The sequence below is a fragment of the Crinia signifera genome, chromosome 9 (assembly GCF_055691185.1).
Source record: "Crinia signifera chromosome 9, ASM5569118v1, whole genome shotgun sequence".
NCBI lineage: Eukaryota > Metazoa > Chordata > Amphibia > Anura > Myobatrachidae > Crinia > Crinia signifera.
This window is the reverse complement of record NC_139225.1, coordinates 72,377,988-72,402,850: the sequence shown is the minus strand read 5'-3', so window position 1 is coordinate 72,402,850 and position 24,863 is coordinate 72,377,988. Positions and strand designations below refer to the sequence as shown.

The 24,863-nt window shown below is 44.1% G+C and overlaps 1 protein-coding gene across 4 annotated transcripts in view; it reads right to left on the bottom strand.

The window, feature by feature from the left end:
* The window catches only part of OGT (O-linked N-acetylglucosamine (GlcNAc) transferase), a 75,612-nt gene that overhangs the window by 30,440 nt on the left and 20,309 nt on the right, over window positions 1-24,863 (bottom strand). For all 4 annotated transcript variants that reach the window (XM_083159222.1, XM_083159223.1, XM_083159221.1 and 1 more), the window contains 7 exons: window positions 22,370-22,449; window positions 20,873-21,068; window positions 13,619-13,759; window positions 13,436-13,536; window positions 13,199-13,352; window positions 12,985-13,086; window positions 7,511-7,690 (listed from right to left, as the gene is read on the bottom strand). In XM_083159222.1, the coding sequence (XP_083015348.1) occupies window positions 7,511-7,690; window positions 12,985-13,086; window positions 13,199-13,352; window positions 13,436-13,536; window positions 13,619-13,759; window positions 20,873-21,068; window positions 22,370-22,449 (954 nt within the window). The remainder of the gene's footprint in view (window positions 1-7,510; window positions 7,691-12,984; window positions 13,087-13,198; window positions 13,353-13,435; window positions 13,537-13,618; window positions 13,760-20,872; window positions 21,069-22,369; window positions 22,450-24,863) is intronic.

Sequence of the window (24,863 nt, the reverse complement as noted above, 5' to 3'; positions counted from 1 at the left end):
CAAAAAATGAGCCCTCACCCAGGTCCGTAGGTGGAAAAATAAAAAAGTTATAAGCCGCAAAACATGGCGACGCAACGCAAATTAGAAAAACCGTAAAAGTTGCGATTTTTTTTTTTAGTGGTAAAACATAACGAAAACTATATAAGTTTGGTATCACCAGAATCGTAACGACCCATAGAATAAAGATAACCCATCATTTTAAACGAACTATGAACTCCAAAAAAACCGTAACCAGCGCAAAATTGTGCAATGGCGTTTTTTTTTTTTTTTACCCCACATTGAATTATTTCCTGATTCCCCAGAATATTATACGGTATAGTAAATGATACCATTACAAAGTACAACTTGTCCCGCAAAAAAAAAGCCCTCATGTGTCTATATAGCCGGAAAATTAAAAAAGTTACGCTTATTTGAACGCAAGGAGGAAAAAAAAAAAAAAAATTACCTTAAAAGGCAATGTCGTGAAGGGGTTAAATAAATCATGTAACATGCAGAGGATGCATAGAGCAGCCTGTGTTAGGGCTCTTAATATGCATGCTGCGTGTACGCACAGTTACAGCAAGTGTTGCGTTAGCATTATGTGTATGAGGTTTACCAGTTACTGCTGCATTTCCCACCCTAAGCTTATACTCGAGTCAATACGTTTTACAAGTTTTTTGTGGTAAACTTAGGTACCTCGGCTTATATTCGGGTCAATTTATACTCAAGTATATACGGTAGTTCTATTACAAAGCTAAGATTAGAGCACGGTAAGAATTCAAAAGCGTGGGGGGCGTAACCACGGCAGCGACGTCACGTGAGTCGGAGCTCCGGCATGGCTCCGAGTTAACCACGCGAATCCCTCACCCTGGCCGGTATGGATGCTTGACGGTCCCCCAGTGTGCCTGTGCTCTGAGCGGGTTGTATATCCAGTGCTAGTCGGAGGATAAGAGAGCGGGACTACCCTGAGCCATTGAGGGAACTGCCGCACAGAGAGACCGGTTGCCGGGACCTCTGTTCTGAGTTGCACCGCCGGGATCCGCTTGTCGTCATCGGCAGGAGACTCCACTGGCATGTCACGTGGCGGCGGTGAGAGCACCGGACGAGAGGGGGCTAGCGACGGTAGAGTGAGTCTAGGCAGTGAGAGAGCCAGATCACTCGCAGCAAAGACCCAGACGGACAGTGGAACCTGCAAGCCCAAGCGGTTTACAGACTAAAGGTACTTTGCCCTCACAGCCCCTTGATCGCCTGTATAACCTGTGAGACGTTCGAACGGTGTCCAGTAAGGTCCCGGGTGTGAGACGTGGACTATTGCTGGGGATTGTTGAAAGGGCAGTGAAGGAAGTAACACCAAGTTCCCCCTCTTAAACACAGCATTATACCAGGGCGGACCCCCGACAACTGGCTTGAGAGTGCGGGCCCAGTAGATACTGTCTCCCTAAGGCCGCATATAAACTTGCAGTGTGCCTAGTGCTGAGGACTGGGTGATCGCCTAGTGAAAAAGGCCAATTTGGTGCACTTGGGGAAGTGCGCAGATTGTGGCAAGCGACTGGTGAAGGACTGAGTCCCCCTCCTGTACAGGCGCTTAACTTCTCATGGGCCATACAAGCTCTATAACCCTCTGAGAATTGGTTGGCCTGTATCATTCTATGTACCTTCAAAATTGGACAGATACGCCAGTGGTGTGTTGGTTTAACTACCGAGATTGACTTTTGCAAGGAATACGAGATATCAATGCTCAAACTATACCCGGTATAGCCAACAGGGAAGGCATTATGCCTAAATCTGGGAATAATTCAGCAGCCACTAGGCTAGAAAAATACGCTCGCTCAAATCCCTCCCAACCTTCCACGCCACAAACTACCCCTTCTAAAACATCGTCGCAGCCGCCTGTTCCTGAGGTCACTCTGCAACAAGTCTTGGACGCTGTTAGTAAGTGTGAAGTACGACTCTTAGAACAGATGAATAAAGTGCCATCTGATATAATGTTGATCAGAGACGACGCCCAGAAAACTAAAGATAGGGTAGTGGAACTGGAGAAGCGTGTTTCAGATACAGAGGATACAGTGGCTCCTTTACAGGCCCAAGTCAAGGCCATGTCTGGGCAAATAGCGTATCTAGCTTTAAGATCACAGATTTGGAGGGCCGATCTCGGCGAAATAATGTCCGCATTGTGGGACTTGAAGAGCGTGTTGAGGGCCGTGAACCCGAAAAATTTGTGGAAACATGGCTGCTGCAAGAATTTGGCAAGGAGAACTTCTCAGCTCAATTTACCATCGAGAGGGCACATCGAATCCCTGCCCGCCCTTCGATTCCAGGAGGGCCACCACATACTCTGATCGCCAAATTTTTACATTTTAGGGACCGGGACCAAGTTTTAAGACTCACTCGGTCAAAAATGAATTTTGGCCACAAAGGGTCCAAGGTCTCTATCTACCCTGACCTTCCTCAGGATGTCCAAAGAGACAGGGCAAAATTCCGCAATGTGAAAGCTCAGTTGAGAGAGCTAGAATTAAAATATTCGATGCAATACCCCTCCAAACTTCGAGTTGTGGCTAATGGAGAGACAATATTTCTCAGCAGCAGCTGATGCAGCTACTTGGCTGGATAAGTATTATCCAGGCAAGACTAGCATGCATTAGAAAGCCAGTTTTTTTGCCTGTAAAGTAATTGTTATACTTAAGTATCTGCGTTTGGGGTGGGGATTGTGGTGAAAATATTTGGTCCAACAGTCTGTAATTATGTGCCGGGGCTTCCTGCCGTGCTTGAGGTGGTTATCAAGTAAAAGCCCCCAAGTGTAAGAATAAGTGTGTAGTAGTAAATGGGGGGTACGGCCATAGGTATGCCTTACAGGAGAGGTTATACAGGGAGGGGGGAGGTATATGTTAAATGTTGTTCGTTTTTACTTTATGTGCAATGGTGGAATTGTTATTTCTTTTTGTTGTGATTCTTATACACTTGCTATACTACCGCAAAGTAATTTAAATTGTGACATGGAATGTCCGAGGCCTTAATGATAAGGTGAAATGGGCCCTTGTACTCAAGTATTGTAAAACTCTGGAGGCTGACGTGATTTGTTTACAGGATACGCATTTATCTAGGGAGAAGTTGTGTTCTTTGAAACGACCCTGGATTGCTCAAATGTTTCATGCACCCTTCTCGTCAGCCTCCCAAGGAGTATCAATCTTGATAAAGAGATCAGTTGTTTACGAACATATTGCTGCTCAGATTGATCCAATGGGCGTTATGTTTTTCTAGATGGTATCTTGGGCACTGCTAGAATCTCGTTACTATCTGTCTATATTCCCCCTCCATTTGGATTTGATATTCTTAGAGCAGCTTTGGAGTTTGTTGCGGCAAGACCTGATAATCCCTTTATCTGCTTAGGGGATTTCAATATGGTGATGAATTATGGTCTCGACATTTGGTGCCCTAAAAAGAGCACCCCTTTAGGTGAGAGTTCTCTCGCCAGGTTTACTGCTGATTTGGGATGGTATGAGGTATGGCGAGAGAAATTTCCTAATCAGCGTCAATACTCATGTTATTCCTCTTCCCATAATAATTTCTCACGAACTGATATGATTTTCACTTCTAGGGCCCTTGCAAACAAAATATCGAACATTGAATATAATTCAAGGGGTATTTCGGATCATTCCCCATTGGTAATGGTTCTTGATACAGATTCATGCCGGGGTTTTCGATATTGGAAGCTTCAACCAATTTGGCTAACTCAATTAGATAATATCAATGACCTAAAGATAGAACTGGAGGGCTTTTTTGGTTTTAACATCGACTCGGCTAAATCGGGCAGTGTCTGGGAATCGTTTAAAGCGTTCCTGCGGGGCACTATGATCAAAAAAATAACGCATGCTAGAAGCCTGTTACAAAGAAAAGCCATAACATTAGAGAGTACAATGGCAGCATTACAACAAATATTTATTACAAATCAGACAGACCCCGCTAAACAGGAGTGGCTGATGGCACAACGTGCCTGGGTCACTCATTTACAAGAAATGGCCAAGTTTCGGTTACTAAAAGACTCGCACAGAAGATACCTAATGGCAGACAGGGCTGGCAAATTGATGGCCTACATGGAAAAAACTGATGAACCCTCTAATATAAATTTCCAAAATTTGTTCTCCCAGTGGGGAAATAATTAGCGAAACTTCAAAAATCACTGAGGTGTTTGTTGATCACTATAGGGAAATTTACCACTCTAAATTAACACCTGAGTATAGCAGCAGCTTGAGCTACCTGGGGGCCATCGATTTGCCCGCACTGTCTTGTCAAGACAGGGAAACTCTGGAACTACCAATCACGCTGGGAGAGGTGGAAGGGGCAATAAGAAACATAGCATCGGGTAAAGCCCCTGGTATTGATGGCTTACCAGCAGAAATATATAAGATGTTTAGTGACAATCTATCTAGTAGGCTCCTTTACTTTTTCCAAGAAATGGAAACAGAGTACCAACTTTCACAACCCATGACCGAGGCAGTTATTACAGTCATTCTTAAAAAGGGAAAAGACCCATTACAGGCAGATTCTTACAGACCTATCTCGCTGCTTACGGTCGATGCCAAAGTATATGCAACAATTTTGGCTAATAGACTCAGAGAGGTAATCGATAAAATCGTTCATGTTGACCAGACGGGTTTTAGGAAAGGGAAATCAACTGCTATAAATGTCCGTTGAGTGTTTTCTTATCTACAGACAGGAAAAATTATGGGCCTGGAGACTGCCTTGGCCTATTTCGACACAAACAAGGCCTTTGACTCCCTTGAGTGGCCATATTTGAGGACCACTCTGGAGGCATTTGGCTTTGGAGCATGCTTCATTAAAAGGATCATGTTGATTTATCATAACCCATGCGCACAAATTACTATTAATGGATTAGTTTCGGATCCATTTCCTATATACCGCGGGACGAGACAGGGCTGCCCGCTCTCCCCCATGCTATTCACTCTGGCCATAGAGCCAGTCGCGTGCAAACTGAGAAATATACTAGGTCGGAGTGGGTTGGGTGGAGGGGCGGATAGCCTTGTCTCGCTATACGCGGATGATTTACTGGTGGGAATGGCAAATTACAAGCAGGACCTCCCTTTAGTGTTGCAAACTCTCCATGAATTTGGGCTATATTCAGGGTTAACAATAAATAGCAGTAAATCTCATATATTAATTGATGAAATGGCTACTGGGTCGATGGTGGAATCCAATGAGGCAATAGATATACCCAGGGCAGAAAGATTTGATTATTTGGGGGTGGTAATCTCTAAAGATACATTTGATTTCGTAAAATATAACATCGATCCAGTAATTGACTCAATTAGATCTAAATGCAAGAACTGGCTTAAACTACCATTAACGCCGATAGGTAGGGTAAACCTCATTAAAATGATGGTTTTACCAAAATTACTTTATCTACTTCAACATTCCCCCGTATATATCCCTGACACGATATTTAGGAAAATTAATGGGATAATAACCTCCTTTATATGGAGAAACAAAAGCCCGAGAGTTAAATTAACCACACTGATGAGACCAAGAGATCTCGGAGGGCTCGCCCTCCCAAACTTCAAATTGTACTACCTTGCAACGCAGTTGGTACATCTCCGAGATTGGGTTGTAGACCAGTGTCAATCGACAGAATTAACAAACCTAATGAAAAAGACCATTCCAGGCCATTCCCCAATACAAGCTATCTTGACGAATAGATGCTGTAAGAAGTACCCCCGATTCTCAACCAAGCAATTAAAATCTGGAAATGGATTTCCAAGGTAATTGGATACATTGATACCGACCCTGAAACAAATCTCTCCTCCTTAAACGCCTTTAAAAATCTTAAAAAACATCAGGGAATGGCAGCCTGGTCGCAGTTTGGAATAAGAGCCGTAGGCCATGTAGTTGCGCAAAGAGGGGTTAAATAATTTGCCCAGTTGCAAACGGAATTCGAAATACCGAACAGTATGTTTTTTCACTTCCTGCAGCTTAGAAGCGCTATTGAGGATCATTTGCAGGCATCCTCCTCTAACATAAAAGATCACCCAGTAAAAATATTCCTTAGGACTATGGGACCATCTAAAGGAATATCTAAATGCTACAAGTATATTTCATCTTCAGTGCTAACTACTGGCCTGTGTGATCTTATGACAAAATGGACCAGGGAAATCCCTGATCTAACACCAGAAGACTGGGACAGGGCACTCGCTATACCCAACTTAGCAACTACTTCACGAACGATCCAGCAGATCCAATTTAATATTCTGCACCGTACATATTTAACGCCGACTAAAATCAAAAAGTTTGCAGGGGATAAAGTCGACTCTTGTCCTAAATGTAGGGCTGTAGGATGTGACTTTTGGCATTTAATTTGGCAGTGCACATTTCTGCAAAAATTCTGGAAGGAATTTTCGGACATTTTGATTAATATTGGTATCCCTCGAACGGAAATAGGTCCCAAGGCGTTAATACTGGGAGTATGGTCTGGGTCGGGGCTGTCGCCTGACTTAAGGCAGTTGGCCATTAATCTTGGCTCACTTGCCAAGACCTGCATTGCCAGACTTTGGATGGCAGAAAAGGCACCTGACATTAAGGAATGGGTTAATATGGTTAATCACACTTTTGAGCACGAGAGAGACGTTTTCCTCTCTAGAAATAATATTGGCAGATTTCACTTAGTTTGGGAGAAATGGTATTACTCCCCATACTCTAAAAGAATTTCAGACACTAATTGTTAAAAATAATTGATGAATTTACACTATGTTTAAAATATGGACTAATATTTAAAATAAGTTCTAGTAACATATATGAAGTATATAATAAAGTCACGAATGTTCGATAGGTTTAAATAGAAAGATAAATAACTGATAAATTCACGTTAAGTACACACTACGTTTAAAATATCGTTCGATATTTAAAGCAACTTTTAGTAACACAAAGAAAATTAAATTAAAGTCACGATTGCACGATAGACTTAATATCTTAACAAATAATTTATAGGACCCAATTGTCGGGACATACCCACCCAAATAGAGGAGTGACATAAACCATAGGGGTCCAGGGTTGAGAGGTAGGGTGATGGAGGATCTATGGGTATCTATGGGAATCAGTGAGACTAAAAGGAGTAGGCTTGTCCAAGTGATATAGGAGGGCAATGACTTAGAGGGGTAGAATAACAACTCACCAACTGTTGTATGCATGTTGTGTATGTATTTTATACATGCTTAGATTGACCTGCGTAACAACCGGTTAATTTTTTTTTTATTATTTTTTTTGTGTAAGTATTTTTTGTTATCTATGTATGTGTAATTGTATTGTACTGTGTATATGTATTTTGTATACTTAAAATCAAATAAAGAGATAAAAAAAAAAAAAAGAATTCAAAAGCGTAACACATAGCACTATGAGATGGAAGGAGCATACAGCAGTAAATATGATTAATGGCAAAATAGGTTATCGTAGAAATAGAACCATTTTTAGTGACTGGTCTATTACAAAGAGCTGTCAATTTCATTGTTGATATATGCTCTCTCACCTTGTCTAAACACAGGTTTCCATGTCTTTCAGCAATGGCTTTCCTGAAGGCATGAGAAAGCGGGTACAGCATACTATGGTGTGGATGTACAGAGGGAAGTCTGTTCTTATCCAGCTGATCTGCAACAATGCTGACTAATTTCTTCATCCGCTCATCATAATCTGTCCAATCGCAAACAATCTGTTAGAGAGAAATTTTTTTTAAGTCTATTAAGAATACGGACATTAAAAATCAGTCAGATATTCCCCTTCATTAGTACCTTTGCCCATTAAATAACCAAACATTGACTCCTTAAACTCATAGAATAATGTAATGACCATTATTGACATGTGCTGTAAGTGGGTTTCCCATTTTGCAGTTTTGTTTATGTAGGAAGAAAGACGAAAAGAAGAAAGATCATTTATTTAAATTCCTCAATAACTGGATTTTTGTTTTACCTGTAAAATCCTTTTTTCTTAATCCACGGTGGTCACTGGAACACTGGGTGGAGCTCAGACGACAGGGCACCAAGGAGAATAGAAATCTTTGTGTGCAGCTCAGGCTCCTCCTCCCATACCCAGCCCCCCAGTTTGTATCAAGATAGCCTCTGGGACAACGGGAAAGGAAGAAGGAGAAAGAAAAGGAACATGACCACAGAAAATGTCCAACCTTCCAGACAGCCAGGTGCTTAAGGGTGGGCGTCTAGTGACCACCATGGATTAAGAAAAAAGGATTTTACAGGCCAGACAAGAACACTATGCCCGAAGGAAGAGTCCGACGAGGCAAAAGTGTCAAAACGTTAATAACGAATGAACGGAGGACCAGGTGGCAGCACGACAACTGCTCCGCCGAGGCTCCCCGACCCCGCCGCCCAAGGTCTCACCAAACGAACCGAATGGGCCCTAATAGACAAGGGAGGCGGTCGATTAGCCAACAAATAAGCGTGCTTGATGGTAAAACGCAACCAACGGGCCAACGTTAGTTTTGATGCTGGCCAACCACGCTTAGCAGCATCTTATAAAATAAACAAGTCAAGATTTACAAGGATTTAGTCTGGTCAACGTAAATGCGCAATGCCCAGACAACATCTAAAGAACAGAGCTCCGGAGAATGCTCTGACGGGGAAAAGGCCGGGACAATCATCTCCGGGTTCAGGTGAAAAACGAGACGACCTTCGGTAGGTGGCCCAACCGTGTATGGAGAACCGCCCTATCTGGATGGAAGACCAAAAAGGGGGAGGCCTCCGACAAGGCTGACAAATCAGATACCCAACGGGCTGAAGCCACATGGAAGTCATGAAAGTCTTCCAAGAGAGCCATCTTAGATCCATACTATCTAGAGGCTCAAATGGAGGTCCTTGAAGTGCCTACAGCACCAACAGCAACGTTCTCGATCCCCGGGATGAACACCACAGAGAGCGAGTGGCGTTCCGCCCATGAAAGAATCAGAGTTGCCTCTCTCAGTGCCCCGCTGCTTCGGGTTCCACCCTGGTGGTTGATATCTGCCAACACACCGTGGCATTGTTGGTCTAAACCTTTACTGGGCGACCCTGAACAAACGTAAGAGCCCAGCGAAGGGTGCAGTAAATGGCCCTTAACTCCAGAACATTTATCGGGAGTGCAGACTCCGCCCTGGACCAACGACCCTGAAAAGTGTCCCTCCAGGACCGCCCCCCAACCGTGAAGGCTGGTGTCTGTAGTGAGCAGCGTCCAATTGAGGATCGTAAAGGGACGACCCTTCTGCAGGTTGGGAGCATGAAGCCAAAGGAGAGAGGCACGCACATTATTAGGAAGGAGAATGGGTCTGCGACCTGAGGGTTAAAAGGAGACAGATTCCACCTGCGGAGAATTTCCATCTGGAGTGGTCGAGAATGCAACTGGGCAAACTCCACCATCTCGATGCAAGCAACCATTTTCCCCAAGACCCTCATGCAAAGATGTATGGACACACTGCAGTGCCTGAGGAAATCCCTCAGAAGACTCCGAAGAGCCAGAACCTTCTCCTCCGGGAGGAAAACCCTCTGCACCTGAGTGTCGAAGCGTGCACCAAGGTGGATCATGGACTGGGAAGGCAGTAGACAGGACTTATTCCAATTGATTATCCAGCCGTGCGACTGGAGTAGCTGTATAGTCAGCTGCAGATGATGTCTGAGGGTCTCCTGAGATTGTGCCAAGATCAGGAGGTCATCTAGGCAAGGAAATATGCAGACTCCCTGGATGCGAAGGGAGGCCGCCATCACTTCCATGATATTGGTGAAGATCCTTGGGGCAGTGGAAAGTCCAAACGGGAGTGCCTGGAACTGGTAGTGGAGGTCCTTAACTGCAAAGCTGAGAAACCTCTGATGGTCCCTCCGGGTTGGCACGTGCAAGTAAGCATCCTTGATGTTGAGGGATGCAATTAAGTCCCCTCATTCTAGCGCTTGAAGGATGGAACAAAGGGATTCCATTCTGAATTTTGGAACCTTGAGAGAAAGGTTCAAATCCTTCAGGTTCTGGATCAGCCGAAACTAACCATTGGGCTTCTGAACCAGAAAAAGATTTGAATAGAAGCCTGATCCCCTCTAATGAGGGGGGACTGGGACTATGACATCAGACTCGAGAAGAGTCTGGATGGCCTGAGATAGGGCTGCTGCTTTTCCTGGATCTGAAGGCAGGCCAGTAGTGAAGAAACGGGAAGTAGGACACACTTGAAATGCAAGGGAGTACCCCTGGGTAACGATACTTGCTACCCAAGAGTCGGTGGTGGTCGCCTGCCACACTGTGTGGAAACGTAGCAGGCGGGCCCCCCACCTTGGCATTGGTGGATGAACGGTCATGCTGCCGGCTTGTCAGTCTGCTTTGGAGCCTGTCGACGACCGGACCAAGATGAGCATCCGCAAGAGGCCTGCCTTGGCCTGAGGCTGGCCCCTGGCCTTACCTTGCGGCCGAAAGGAGACAGGACGGGCTTTTGGAGGTGCTGAAGGCAAAAAGCAGTCTTGGAGGTAGCCACTGTGGTGACGATCTTGTCCAGCTCTGCCACAAAAAGCACTCCCCTGAGAAAGTGCGGGCCTCCAAGGCCCTCTTGGAATCCGAATCCACATTCCAAGTGCGGAGCCAAAGCGCTTGACATGCCACCACAGAGGAAGCGGAGATCTGTGAGGAAAGGGCCGCCGAATCCACCGCTGCCTCGCCCAAATACATGGAAGCCTCAAGAATAGTCGACATACTGGATGAGATCAGAGCACCGGAGTTAACGCGCTCCAGTAACTCCTGTGCCCAATTGGAAATAGCTTGCGCCACCCAGGCAGATGCCAGAGCGGACGCGCTGCTACCTCAGCATTTGTGAAAATAATCTTCAAGAGATGCTACATTTTTCTATCAGTAGGATCCTTGAGTGACGCCACGGTAAGAATTGGTAGGCTATTTGACTTAACCAGATGGGCTACATGAGCATCCACCTGAGGTAAGGACTCCCATTTGAGGTGGTCCAACTGCTCAAAGGGATAAAAAAAGAAGTCAGGCACTTGGACACTGCAATTTTTTATTGGGGTGTGACCAAGCTTCTTGTAAAATCTTGTTCAGCTCAGTAGACGGAGGAAACACAGCTTGACGGAGGAAACAGCTGGATCCTTTTTCTTCCACTCGAATAAAGGGGCGTCTGTCGGTTCTGGCTGGTCATCTTGAAGGATGTACGTACCACCTTAATAAGGGAATCAACCCGGGCTTGAGTCAAGCGGTCCTCCCCTGGGTCTGAATCCAACTCTATATCGACCTAAAGCACAGAATAATCAGTGGAGTCGCTTGCGCCTTGCTGAGGAGCCCATGAAATTCTGGAGAGAATTGGAGACCTGGACTAAACCTTGCACAGATGTAGACAGGCTCTGGACCCAGGCTGGCTCTGGGGAAATGGTGTAATGTTCATAGCTGGAGGGGTGGGCTGGGGAGGCTGCACCGAGGCCCTAACCCCAGCCAATTGCGAGGCAAGCTCTCTCATGGCTGACGAGAGAGACACCGCCCAGTCCTGTTCAGTCAGGGAAACCGACAGCCGTCATACACCAGAGTGATCCTGATATAGAGCAAAAAAGTCTGTTTTTCCCTTTGCGCAACAATCAGAATTCTTTAGGCTGCTATGAGAAGACACCTGGAGCCTCCACCAATCACTCCAAATAAGGTAAAATATACATGCAAAAAGTTTGTGCTCTCAATTAGCGCCACCAGATGTTATCATCCACCAGAATAAATATTATAAGAACTTTCCTTTCTTCCTTATAATGCGTGAAGACCTCCAATGTGTATTTAATTCAAATTCAAATACCGGTTATGAAAATAACTTCAAAAAACCAAAATGGTGCGATATTGTTTCAATACCATAAGTGTAATTGTTGGTCTGATTTTACACTCACATGAACTGATTTTTAAGATCGCATATCAGTCCACCAGATGTGGATATTTGCAGGGTGTTATCTCCTTCTGTCATTGAAGTCATTGAATCCCCATCTGAAGAGCGGAGTTGCTGTTGGGACTCCAAGTAAGGAGTCGCACTTTGGACTATCAGTTACCGGGACTGTAACCAGACTGCTTCCTTAAACTATCACTTGGACATCCTGGCAGTGGACTCTCCAGAGGGGCAACAACCATATATATGGTGATATGCGAATTTTTTATGTCTTAAATGTGAGTGCAATTGTGTAATAAAGTATTCTTTTAAATTAGAAGACAGTATTGCACTATGGATGTCTGTTTTTGAGATTTCACAGTATCTGCACAGAAGGAGATAACACCCTGCAAATATCTACATCTGGTGGACTGATATGCGATCTTAAAAATCAGTTCATGTGAGTGTAAAATGGGACCAACAATTACACTTATGGTATTGAAACAATATCGCACTATTTTTTTAAGTTATTTTCAGATCCGGTATTTGAATTCGAATTAAATACACATTGGAGATCACCAGAGTGAACCTGTTCACGCGTTGAAACATTTTCCGTGCACTTAGTGCAAGTATACGCCCGCAGCATAGGAGCAGACTTCTCCCCTGAGGGTTTATCCTTGGACCCCTTTGAAGAAATTACTGTCTAGCAGCCCAACCTAGCCCTGGCGGAAAGAAAAAAGCTATATTTGTGCTCACAGATAGCCGTAACAAGTGAGACACCAGCCCTTTTGAACAGTTTGTGTGTATGAGACAGAAAAGTACAGCAATTTCCAGGCACTCTCTACCAACTTGTGCTCATGGTCCCTTTATATATCACAACAACGCCCATGAACATTTCTGAGAGTTTGGTCATTGGCCAAACAGCCAAGACCTGGCCCACCGAGATTACTTTGGGTGCCCACAAATCAAGTATAAGATGAGTGGGTCACCAGAAGTTGCAGGAGGCCTTCACCCAGAATGTTAAAACTGTAACTGCTACAGACTTGCTTCATGCAACTTTGCAAAGACTTTGGGGAATTCTTTGAAAAAAAAATGCTTATATTATGAATTTTATTTTTAAATGTGCTAAATCATCCAGTTACCTGAAGGCAGTGTGCCAGGTTGCAGTATGCATCAGGGAAGTCAGGCTTCAGTTTAAGAGCAGTCCGGTATGAAGCAATTGCTTCTGGTATATTTCCAGAGTCCTAAATAAAAAAAATAAAAAATAAAAAAAACTCATTCAAAAAGATGTATAGACTTCTATAACTACACTTACAATTTAAATATCTTAATATATGTATGTGTATATACAATTACCTTATGAATGGATGCAAGGTTGCTGTGAGCATCAGCAAATGCTGGATTTATTTGAATTGCCCTGGTGTAGCACTGCAAAGCTCCTTGGACATCTTGCATCTCCTTCAATGTGTTGCCCATGTTTGAATAAGCATCAGCAAAAGTTGGGCTGATTCTAAAAAGCAAATTAACTTTTAAAACCTTAAAGTGAGAACAAGACAGATAAACACTGAATTTAACCATGCTACTATGGCCTACCTTATAGCTTCCTTGTAATGCATCAAAGCCTCTTGAAGCTTTCCTTGTTGTTGCAGGACACTGGCAAGATTAGAGTGAGCAGCAGCAAACTCTGGAAAGACCTTAAAACATCACAAAGAAATCATTTAGGACTACATGAAACCCAAGTAGAATAGGGCATATGAGTACATAAGACTAAATTACCTCAAGAGCTTTCCGATAGAGACGCACTGCCTCCTCAATATTTCCTTGTTCTCGTTTGATATTAGCAAGGTTATTCAGAGAATCCGCATGTGTAGGACAGAGTCGAAGAGCTGTATTGTAACATTCTTCAGCATCAACCACCTTTAGAACAAATGTATTGATTAGAGCTAGTAAAAAAGTTAATTTTTGTCTTCCCTGTAAAAAAAAAAACCTGGAGCTATAGGGTGTGCTGGATTAGTTGGAGTTGTTCAGGCACCAAGTAGTTAACTTCTTGCAGAGTGCGGCAACCCTTCTCTATACCCGAACTTGCCAGATGGTCTTAACAAGAACCAGGAAAGTAGACAAGACCAGACACGCACGTGCGCACACACACTAATAGTCAGGCATACATAACCATGGCACAGAGCCCTCTGCAGATAAAGAGCATGGGGGTGGGCACCCAGTATCCAGAAAAAAAAATACGGATTTTCAGCCTAGGTGGACCCTGAAACTATAGGACATTCCAAAGTTGTCCCTTTATGGGAGGTTTTAATACTACCAATATGTATTGAGGCGTCAAAACAGCAGAACTTAAAGAGAGTGTTGGCTGGCAATGTGAGCAGGTGCGGGGAGTGAGAGCTCCGACAAGATCCTTTCTAAATATCCTTCCCCAGTACCCCTGGACGCTGTACCCTTACCCCCACAGGCTCCGCAGCTGATGCTGTGTCCCCTGCTGCATCTGTTTCTCCTGGGCGGTGTGCGCAGAGCTGGACTGCTGCCTGGCCCTGCGTGTCCTCTCCTCTGAGTCCGGGCGCCATTTTAGGTCCTCCGGCAGTTCTAGCGAGGCTCCTGGAGTGCGGCCCTGTGGACTCGCTGTGCTGTTCCCCTGTCCGGTGTGTCGGCAGGAGGGGGTGATTGGTGACCCTCTGGTGAATTGTCGGTAGTGAGCGGGAGTCATCTCTGTCAGGGTGCGCTGCTTAGCTGGCCGGAGGGCCGGCGTCATCTTGCTCACCTGTCTTCTGGACTGGGGTACCTGTGCCGCATTACCCTGTATCTGCTGGTTTCCACGGGCGTCCCTGATCTAATTGAAGCCTGCGGGATCTGTTCCTGGACCCTGTTACATTCTGAGGTGCTCGACCCTCTCTGGCCATTTTTTCATCCTATAACGGTGATCTTAAGTGCACGGGTGTGACAGCAGTTATTTTGTGGACCTATGATTTGCAGCTTCCACGTGGCAGACGGAGGTGTACATCTGTGGACTTCCACCATTGCTTTTAACTGGGCACGTATTTTACCTGCATGCTGGGAAATCCTGAGCGGTGTGCTAGCCATCGCCAGTTTTGTGCCCTTTAGCAGCCAGCTTGTTTCTTCTATTATTTTACACATCTCCCCACAGCATGGATGCAACACAGACCCTTCAAGCCATCTATGCCTCTACACAGAATCGCTAATATATCAGCGGTTGCCATGCCTCTCCCTACACATTCTGATGTAGCCCCTGCAGATGGGATCTCTAATACTAATGTCTCCCAGAGGAAAAGCCTTTCTTTTCCGAGTGCACCAGGGCAATGTGATGTTGGAACTGAGGGGTCATGCCCACACCCGATGGTTGTGCAATACCTGTAGCTCCTTTGTCAGCTAAGATTGTGGACATATGTCGTTCTATGATTGTGCCTACACCTGTGGACCCTTTTACTGCTTCACCTGACTGCTACAGTGGCAATATACTTCCCTCATCTACCCCTAATGGGCTTCACATGCAGGACTTATGTTAGCCACTTTATTGGAGGGGACATCCTGGACGCTATCCTGACTACCTCCGTATAATACGGGCTGAGACTACTTATTCCTGCTTGTCATTTCTGGAGCTCGTGTATGCTATATATAGATCCTTTTTGGGACTGAAGAACTGGCCCGATTAGATCCGCATGGTGTCTGGAGGCTAATTTCCTATGTTTCTTAATACTGTGCTATTTCTGATTTACACCGATATATCCGTATGTAAACTTTTCTCTGATGCCTGCTTTAATTGTTCCCATTTTCCCTTAGTACAAAATGCTTATTACTATACATACTAGTTTAGAATGGAAAATGGATACAAATTGGCTGTTCTATTTAGTGGGGAAGTTAAATTTAGAATTGATGTCTTCAGAGTCTGGGGGAACTGCCCCCAAGCCACCACGTTTATCTAACATAACATCCTGAATCAACAGGGGAGGGGAGGGGGGGTTAGTAAAATGGGAGGGGGGAAGGGACTAGATAGATAGCTTAAGGTTGGTAGGTTGTAGTGGGAGATTTAGTTTAGGGATCCAAGTGCACCCTAGTTGTGGCTGGGTAGTACAGGGTGGGGGGTTATAGGGGTGGTTTGCTTTGGGCGTTTGGGGGGGGGGGGGGGTGTTTTACTTTAGATTTCCAACAACAGCGATGGACGGATTTGCTTGATTACTATAGTTATAGCTGGCAAACTACTTTATACTACAAACCGCTTCAGTGCTGGGTGGTATTGCTCCTTTTTAAAATGTATAATTTCAGTGTGAACATGACTGCTTCGTATAAGTTGGCACCTCAATTTTACCCGAGTAGGCGCCCTCGGGTGTGTATATATATATATATATATATATATATATCCTGTGTTATTACGAAGCTGTGTAACGTTATAGAACATCCTGTTTCGGATCTACCTTTCCGATCACCACCACTCTGTATATTGTATAATTGGATGTGCGACTCTGTCTGTTACTCATTTCATTTTATGTATGCTGTATATGTGGGGGGGGGGGGGGTTTGCTTTGTCTGTTATGTAAAAACAATAAAAATTACTACTGAATTTATAAAAAAAAAAAAAAAGAACTTAAAGAGCGTACCAGCAGAAGATCACGCAGCCTCCCCTAAAGGGGATTTACATACAGCAGAAAGAATCAGAATTGCGAAAGAGAGTGTTCTGTGGACATAAATATGTAAGCCATTAACATACCCAAGACGAAAGCTCTGTTGTGGCATTGGCTGGAGACCGATCTAGAATCTTCTGATAAATATGGAACATATAGACTATTTTGGGGAGGTAGTCTTTAGACTGAACACAAGCATGATCCAAGTGGAAAATTAACAATGGGGTTCTGTAATGTAGAACACCGAAGTTTGAAACCCAGTGCACTGAAGTAATGGCCAGTAAGAGGAAAGTTTTCCAATGGAGATCAAAGGACCCTAAAAGGGAGCTCACTAGAGCATCCAAAGTACCAAAGACAAGTCCCAAGGATGCACATGTGACATGAGGCTGAAGGTGGAGAGCCTGCAGAAAAGTTTGGACTGCTATGGAATGAGCTACTCGCCATTGAAACAGCACCGAAAGAGCAGAGATCTGCACTATAAGTGAAGCCAGAAGCAGCCCCCATGGACAGAACATAGACCGAGAAGGAGGTGCCAGAGTCACATTTGACAAGACTGTGTAGGTACTGGGTACAAGGCTTGTTTTGGGCAGTTGGAGCAATATGGACAGTCTTGGCACATGTTTCAGTCATTGAAGGTCCTACAGAAGCAGGGCAATTGGAGAAAACATACCAATCGAAAAAGACAGTCACTTGGGCATCTAGTAGAAACGCGTTGAGGCACTGGTCCGTGAACCATAGCAAGGGAGCTTGTAATTGTGGCAAGAATCCATAAGATTGATGTGTGGGCAACCCCATTGAACTAGCTGCTGGAGGACCTTGGGATGGAGAGACCACTCCCAAGAACTGTCTGTTGTTTAAGTATTCCTTCTAATTCTCTAATTCTGTACTCCTGGGATGTGAAACTAACAGAGCTGGAAGAAATTGCTCTGACCAAAAAAAGAATCTGAGCAACTGTTACACAGCAGTCTGACTTTTGAGGTTGCCCCAGTGATTGATATATGCAACTGCGGTCTTATTATCGGATTGTAGCCTTATAAATTTGTCTGTCGAGTGGCACCTCTTACTCAAAGTGCTTGGTACACCATGCAAAAGTACCAAAGATTTGTTGGAGAGACCAACTTTGTGAACAGACCAACAGCCTTGAAAAGAATGGCTCCCTGAGACTGTGCCCCAAACTGTGGAGCCTGGAATCCATGGTTAGAATGACCCAATTCTAGGATCAAGCCTTTCCAGATGAAATGCTCAATAAGCACCAAAGAGAGTTTTTGAAGTTGAACTTCATGTGTATGGAATGCCAATTCCAATGCCAGAAGAGCTTCCGAACCATAAATGGCCTGAAATGGAAAAAGCATACAAGATACCATCTTACCCAGATTTTCTGAGCCATAAGAATGAAAGAACCCAAGTATGGAAGAACGCAGACTTTGAAGACAAAGCAATTGGTGCGGTGTAGAGGCCGAAAGGCAAGGCTCAAACTGAAAGGGTTTCTGTTGTACATGTTTAGTGTTTGGAGGTTGAGGATGGGATAGAACTGTTTTTTAACTTAAAAAAAGAAAACGGTACTTAAGTTTCACTGCAGCAGGCGATTTGATGTGCGATGCGATTTAGTACCTGTTCATAACCCCACTATGGCATAGAGTTGATTTTATAGTGTGGCGACCGCAGTGAGCCACCGAGCCTGAAGCGTGGCAAGCCCTACGGTTTACTTAACATGTATTCCGCGTCCCCTCGCCACGGAATACATGTAAAGTAATCCGCATCCACTCGCTATGGGCTCGGTCGCTCCCCACAATATATAAAATCAACTCTATGCCGTAGTGGATAGTGGGGTTATGAACAGGTACTAAATCGCATCGCACATCAAATCGTATGCGATATCGCATGCAAATTGTATTCGATTTATCTGCCGTCGTGAAACTAATCAAGTACCAAAAAAAAAAGAGCCCAGGTCCCATTCACACTATGGAGGAGACAGCATCAAGAGCAAGTGCTGCTCCTCCTCAAAGCCCCCTGATGACATGTTGCCGCTCTGTCCCACCCCTGACATCAACGTTCCAGCTAATAACGGGTTGCTGTACCTCGAAAATGCCAGGTCACTCCCGGGATGGACCCAGCATATGCAATGTGAAAGGAAAAGGCCTGTCCTGTCACTACCTTGTGGTCAAAATGAAGCCTGTTTTTGCATGGAAACTGCAGAGGGTAGGATAACCGGGTGCCGGGCGGGGTCCCGTCAGGCGGGGTCCCGTCAGTCGGGATCCCGACGGCCGTCGGCTATTTTCTCTCGTGGGGGTCCATGCTGTCTGGGTCCGGCAAGTCGGGATCCCAACTGTCGGACCCCTATACCACACCCGGATAACCATCCTAGGATGCAGCCATAACCTTGTCCAATTTTCAACTGAAAAGAACTTCACCCAAAAAGGTCTATCTATGATTGACAGCAGATCTGAACAATGTGTTCCAGATTTAAAGCAAGAGGACCACCAACTGCCAAAGGATACAGAAACCACGCCAGCCTAGCAAAGTGAGCATTCACAGGTGGAGTCTCACACTTACTACAGCCTTTATCAGGCAGGGTATAGAATGAGGAGACATGCCAGGAGATCAAAATCTTCTTTTAGGTTTCCCTAAAAAGGTCTTAAAGTAGAGAAGGCAGATAAAGTGAAGGGATCCTTCATCTCAGGGCTGGCAAACCGGTCCTTAAGATCTAGCAAAGGTTGATGCTTTCCAAATCCTCTACCTGGAGCGCAGCTGTAGTCATTACTAACAGTCATTTTCAAACACGCTGCATTCATTCCTACTATAGAGCCACATGATAAACCCTGATCAGATTCTCCACACTGGCCTGGTGTCATTTGTTTGCCATGACCAGAAGATGTATTCACATCTGATGTCCAAGACCAGAAATCCTCCACAGAAGAGTACTCCAACAGTCATCCATCTGAACAAGGGCAGAAGAATCTCCTCTCTGGTTCTTGTGAGTGGCTTTAGAACCTAGGGCCTGTTAAAGAGAAGTGGAAGCTTGAACCAAAACAGTGAAGTGGCTGGGTTAGGCCCTGTACCAGGCTGGTTCTGAAGTGTAAAGCTCTTTGAATAGAAAACTGTTGCAGCGCTTCAGGTGTGGTCTAGGGAAGCCTAGCAGCTGATAGCGGAGAAGCCAGCTCCTGCATCAACTCCTTAAGAGTTGACAAAACTGGAGCAGATACGCCAGTGGCCCCCATAGAGAAGCATTCACAAACACTTGTATGGTCCTGTACTAAATTACATTTTCCTTGCAGACTTAACACTTGCAGGCACCCAGCCATCTTCTTATTGGTAGATGTTGAAGATCAGAAGAAGAAATTAGGAGGTTGCTGGCAAGACAACTATTGCTAAACTACTTAAGGATCTGTGAAACCGAGAAAAGCTGCTGCTTACGTAGTCCAGACAATGTGGTAAAACTCATAATACTCTCTCTTATGAAGAGAACAGTTGGCATGGCAGGCCCGCATACCAAATCAAGTCATCAGGTGTCATGGAAGATTAATGAACTCTGTCAGAGACCACAGAAGCAAAGCCACTGTGTGGTTCCCAAAGAGGGATTATCTCTGCTCAGCTATAAACGGCATGTGGAAAGATGCTCAAGTTTAGAAGTCTTGAGATTTTGCAAGTAAATTTGAACTGCCCATGCTCCTGTCACTAGCATTCACGCTAGGATGTTTTAGCAAAAGGCGCCCTGGTGTGAATAGATACCACACACATGCACAATGCATTTATTCATATTAAGCAAACAGCTTGGGGAAAGTCCAGAGGTGCCGTACCACCCACATAAGTGACGACGCTCTGCTCATACTGCCCCATACCCTGCCCTGAACCCAGCAATCTATACCCAGTCCAATGAATGTTCCTCTTCAGCATTTAAATACTAAACAGAACAATGCTGCCCAATACAGACACTAAGGGGCATATTTAATTAGCCACGTTAACCTGATTTGCGAATTACCGTGGGAGGAATATAATTTTTTTGTATCCAATTATCATTTTAGTAGCAGTTATTTTCAATAGGATGTAAACCTTTTTTTCTTGCAGCCCTCGAGCAAAGACTATTTTCAGCTTATAAGCGGTGTTCCTATTGACAGTAAAAATGATTGTTTGTTTTCTCAATTGGATGGTGTATGTATTGGGAGCATGCGTTAATTAGAAATTAGGCATCACAGGCTTCTTAATTCAAGCCTTGCAGCTAATTGGATATCTCCCTTAAAATGCAATAAACACAAGTAATAAAATCCTGACAAACAATGAAACAGAATACACATTTAAAGGAGAAAAGCCAACTATGAATTCTATTTTATTTGAGAGATTTAGTCAGAACAAGTAGCAAGATACAAACTAGATATTAACTTGTACTTACACTGCCTTTCTCCTTGAGAGCATTAGCAAGATTACAGTATGCATCAGGGAAGTGTGGTTGCAATTCTATGGCCCGTCGGTAAGTGTCAATCGCAAGATCAATAAGCCCTTGTTCATAGTAAACACAAGCCAAATTCCCATGGACCACCGCATGATTTGGACTGAGGCTAAGGGCTCGTAGATACGCAGCAACAGCTCTGAAAAAAAATAAAAAAATAAACGAAAGTCAGTATATATAAAAAAAAAAAAAAGGTACTTTACATGTATTCCACATGCTCTCGCCACACTATATAAAATAAACTCCACGCCGCCGTGGATAGTGGGGTACGAAAAGGTCAGGAGGACGCGTAACGCGTGCGCTCGCCACGCTTCCGGGTGACCATATTAACTACGGAGATCGCATCGCACAGCACAAAAGGGCCATGCGATGTGATTTCACTACGCTACCGTATGTATGCTAATTGGGCGCCCTGCTAGGAAACAAGTACCAAAAAAAAAAAAAAAGATAATGAGTTGTTCTATAGTTTAAAGCATTATGGGTAAAACAAAAAACTAGCCTTTCCCATTAATAGTTTATTCAATTTTACAGAATGCAGAAACTACTTTGATCTCATCTGTGACAAACCAAAAAGCTAATCAGAGTAGAAAAATTTCAAATGACAAAAAACAGATATGAAAAAAGGGTACTTGTGTATTATCAGGGTGCCTGATGTAATGTAAATCGTATCCGATATTGCATCAGATTTATCGGCCGATTCGATCTGTGATGCGATGCTGATATTCGGACATTTCCTGACGATTTGAACGCTATTCCATCCTTGCACACCCCCAGGTAGTATGCGATGCGATTCACAATGTTAAATGCACCCCCATTGTCAAGGCCACCCCCACTGTCAATACCAACACGAAGTATGGCGAGCGCAGCGAGCGGCGTCGGTACGCGTCCTCCGACCTTTTCATACCCCCACTATCCACGTCGGCGTGGAGTTGATTTTAGATAGTGTGGCGAGCACAGCGAGCCCGAAGCGTGGCGAAGGCATCGAGCCCCACGAGGGGACACCGATTACTTTACATGTATTCCGCATCCGCTCGCCACGCTTCGGTCTCGGTGGCTCGCCAGGCTATCTAAAATCCGACGTGGATTGTGGGGGGTATGAAAAGGTCGGGTTGGCGTTGATAGTGGGGGTGGCGTTAACAATATGGGTGCATTTAACATTGTAAGCACCCATCAGGATCGCATCACATGCTGCTATATTGCATGCGATGCACTACCATGGAAATCAGGGGTGTGCAATGATGGAACAGCATGCAAATCGGCTGGAAAATGCAAAAAAAAAAATAGGGCGAAAATCGGCCAAAAATCAGCCGCAAAATCCATCCGATTTTTGCATGCGATATGCGGCCAATTTCGCGGGCGCCCTGATAATACACAAGTACCAAAAAAAGTAACCCACATAAAAAAAAAAAAGAACTGCAATTTTTAGAATTTAGAAGTTACCTGTCAAAGATACGAGCCTCTTTAAGAACATTTCCCAAATTAATGTAAGCATCCAGAAAATTAGGATCAAGAGTTACAGCCTGAAAAATAAGAATTTTTTGTAAACATAACACAAAAGTTCAAAAATAAACAATTAAAAACATGCAAGGGTAAGCTGCACTCGTCACATGAAAGGGAGGCCAGTACCAAAAACAAGATTTTTGATCCCACCTGCTAATTCTATTACTCAGATGCCATAGGAGCCACGGGATATAGCAGTGCTGGAGGAAGCAAGCAAGCAATAAAGGATTACCTTTTTACTTGGCAAAGCCTCAGAGGAAGAGAAACGGAATGAAAGAAACTAGGCAAACAGTGTTTGAAGAACCTGGCATAAACCCGAATGCACACAGAAAAACCAGGAACAAACTATAGGACAGCCCACTGTCCAATTTGCATCAGAGCAAGATTTTTCCTCTGAGCCACGGGGGACAATGGAGATAGACCATGGAAAAGTCCCAAAGCTGTCCATTAAGAGAGGGATACGCCTGAACTTTATGGAGAACCCTTGGACTAGAAAAATAAAAAGTCTCTGAAAAGGTGAAGGAGTAAAACAGGTAGAAGCAAATGTGCGTTAGCCATCCTAGATGCTCCAACATGTCCAAGGTGTAAATTTTCTCAAGCAAATTTATATAATTGTCTCTGGTCCTGCCCGGTCATTAAAAAATTCTGGTTGCAAATTAGACACTTTGCTATAGAACACCTAGTCCATTACACCCCATATACTCCTGATTGGGCCATTCTGGGTGCTTCTACCTGAAGGGAATTAGAGTTCCTCAAACAGTAATTACTGCTGGCAATCTCATCTGCCTCTAGCAAAACCATCTTGCGGTTGTGGATTTAAGAGGCCCCTCCCACTTTGAAAATTTTCAGGGATAAGTCATTTTTCACATGGATTGGCTCGAAGCCTCTCTTCAAAAAGAATCTCGCACAAAAAACGTTGAAACCTGGTGCAGTTATATTGAGATTTTACCGCTGTCTACAACACAAGCCATATTTAATTGCTTTCGGAGAACTGTTTGTTATGAGGAACGTATCCTGCTCAGTGATCCTCCAATTTCTTTTGAATGATATTACATATACACATTATATTAGGTATGAGCACATTGTTTGTAATCTATTCTTATTACTTTGACCTGATAACTTTATTAGGTTTTCTTCTTGGAATTGTAATACATACATTGTATTCATTCATTTGTACATTCCTGAAGCTTTGACTAAATAAAGCTTTAAAAAAACGTTAAAAAAAAAAAAAAAGTGTGATAACTGTCTAAATTATGCTTCAGGCAGAGCCACCCAGGATGCCCTGTCCAACCAAGTGGAGTAGGCAGCAACCTAATGGAGATACCAGAAGGCAAGCTACAGTGTAAGCATGACAAATGACTTCCTGGATCAGAATAATAATTTGCTCGGAGCTAGGCTAACCTCTTTTGACCAAATAGAAGACAAAGTCTGAACAGAAAAATTATCTAGATCTATCCACATAAATGTAGAGAGATCTTAGAACATCCAAGTACTCAAGATATATCTGGGAACCACTGGCATTGGACGGGACAAAAAAAATCTCATGATTTATATGAAATGTTAAACTAGTTTCAGAAGGAGTGTGTAGATCGTAAAACTGCCAAGTCTGGATGAAAATTCAAGAATAGAGACTACTGATATATGACAAATTAAAAACGGCATGTTACATCAGCCTCACCTGGTGCACATGGATTTGTCAATTAGCAAATCAATGTGCTTTGCAAACCACCCTGAATCACCCCCTATGTGCAAAGTGGCCCACTTGGAGGAAGAATCTTTAACCTGGAAGGAGGCAACCACAATCTCCAGACTATTGTGAAGTCTTGAGACTACCTTACAAAAAAGTTAATCCAAATCGGTTTGGAGAACAGTCCAACCTGAGTGAGAAATAATAAACTAAGAGCAACAAGTTGATGCACACCTGCCCAGCGGAGGCTATTGTAAGTAGGAAGACTATCTTCCATGAACATCTACAGCATCCAATGGCTCAAAAACAGCCAACTGGAAAGCCCAAAAGAATAACATTTTCCAAGGGACCACCGGAGAGAGACCAATTGAGGCTGTAAATAAAGGACATAATCAGGACATCTGACAACAGAGTAGTCTGCTACTAAAAGAGGACAGCTTTAGGAGACCTGCACCTTCAACAAGATAAGGAGACCAGAAGGAAGAACACTCAGACATAGGGGGGTATGCAATGTGCAGCTGCTATTTCCAACTTGGAAAATAGCATTGAATAGGGAACCGCCGCTGTCATTAACGACAGCGTTGATGATGACTTCAGAAGCTGTTGGGCCCGTTCTGACGATAACGGACATGGATTGTCGTGATCCAGGCCTCAGATCGATGGCTCTTTTCGTGGCCATGCCCCCTTTGCGCCCCTCGGCAGGAGGGACATTGAATCCAGTCTGCCGTTATGCAGTCGATCTGACCG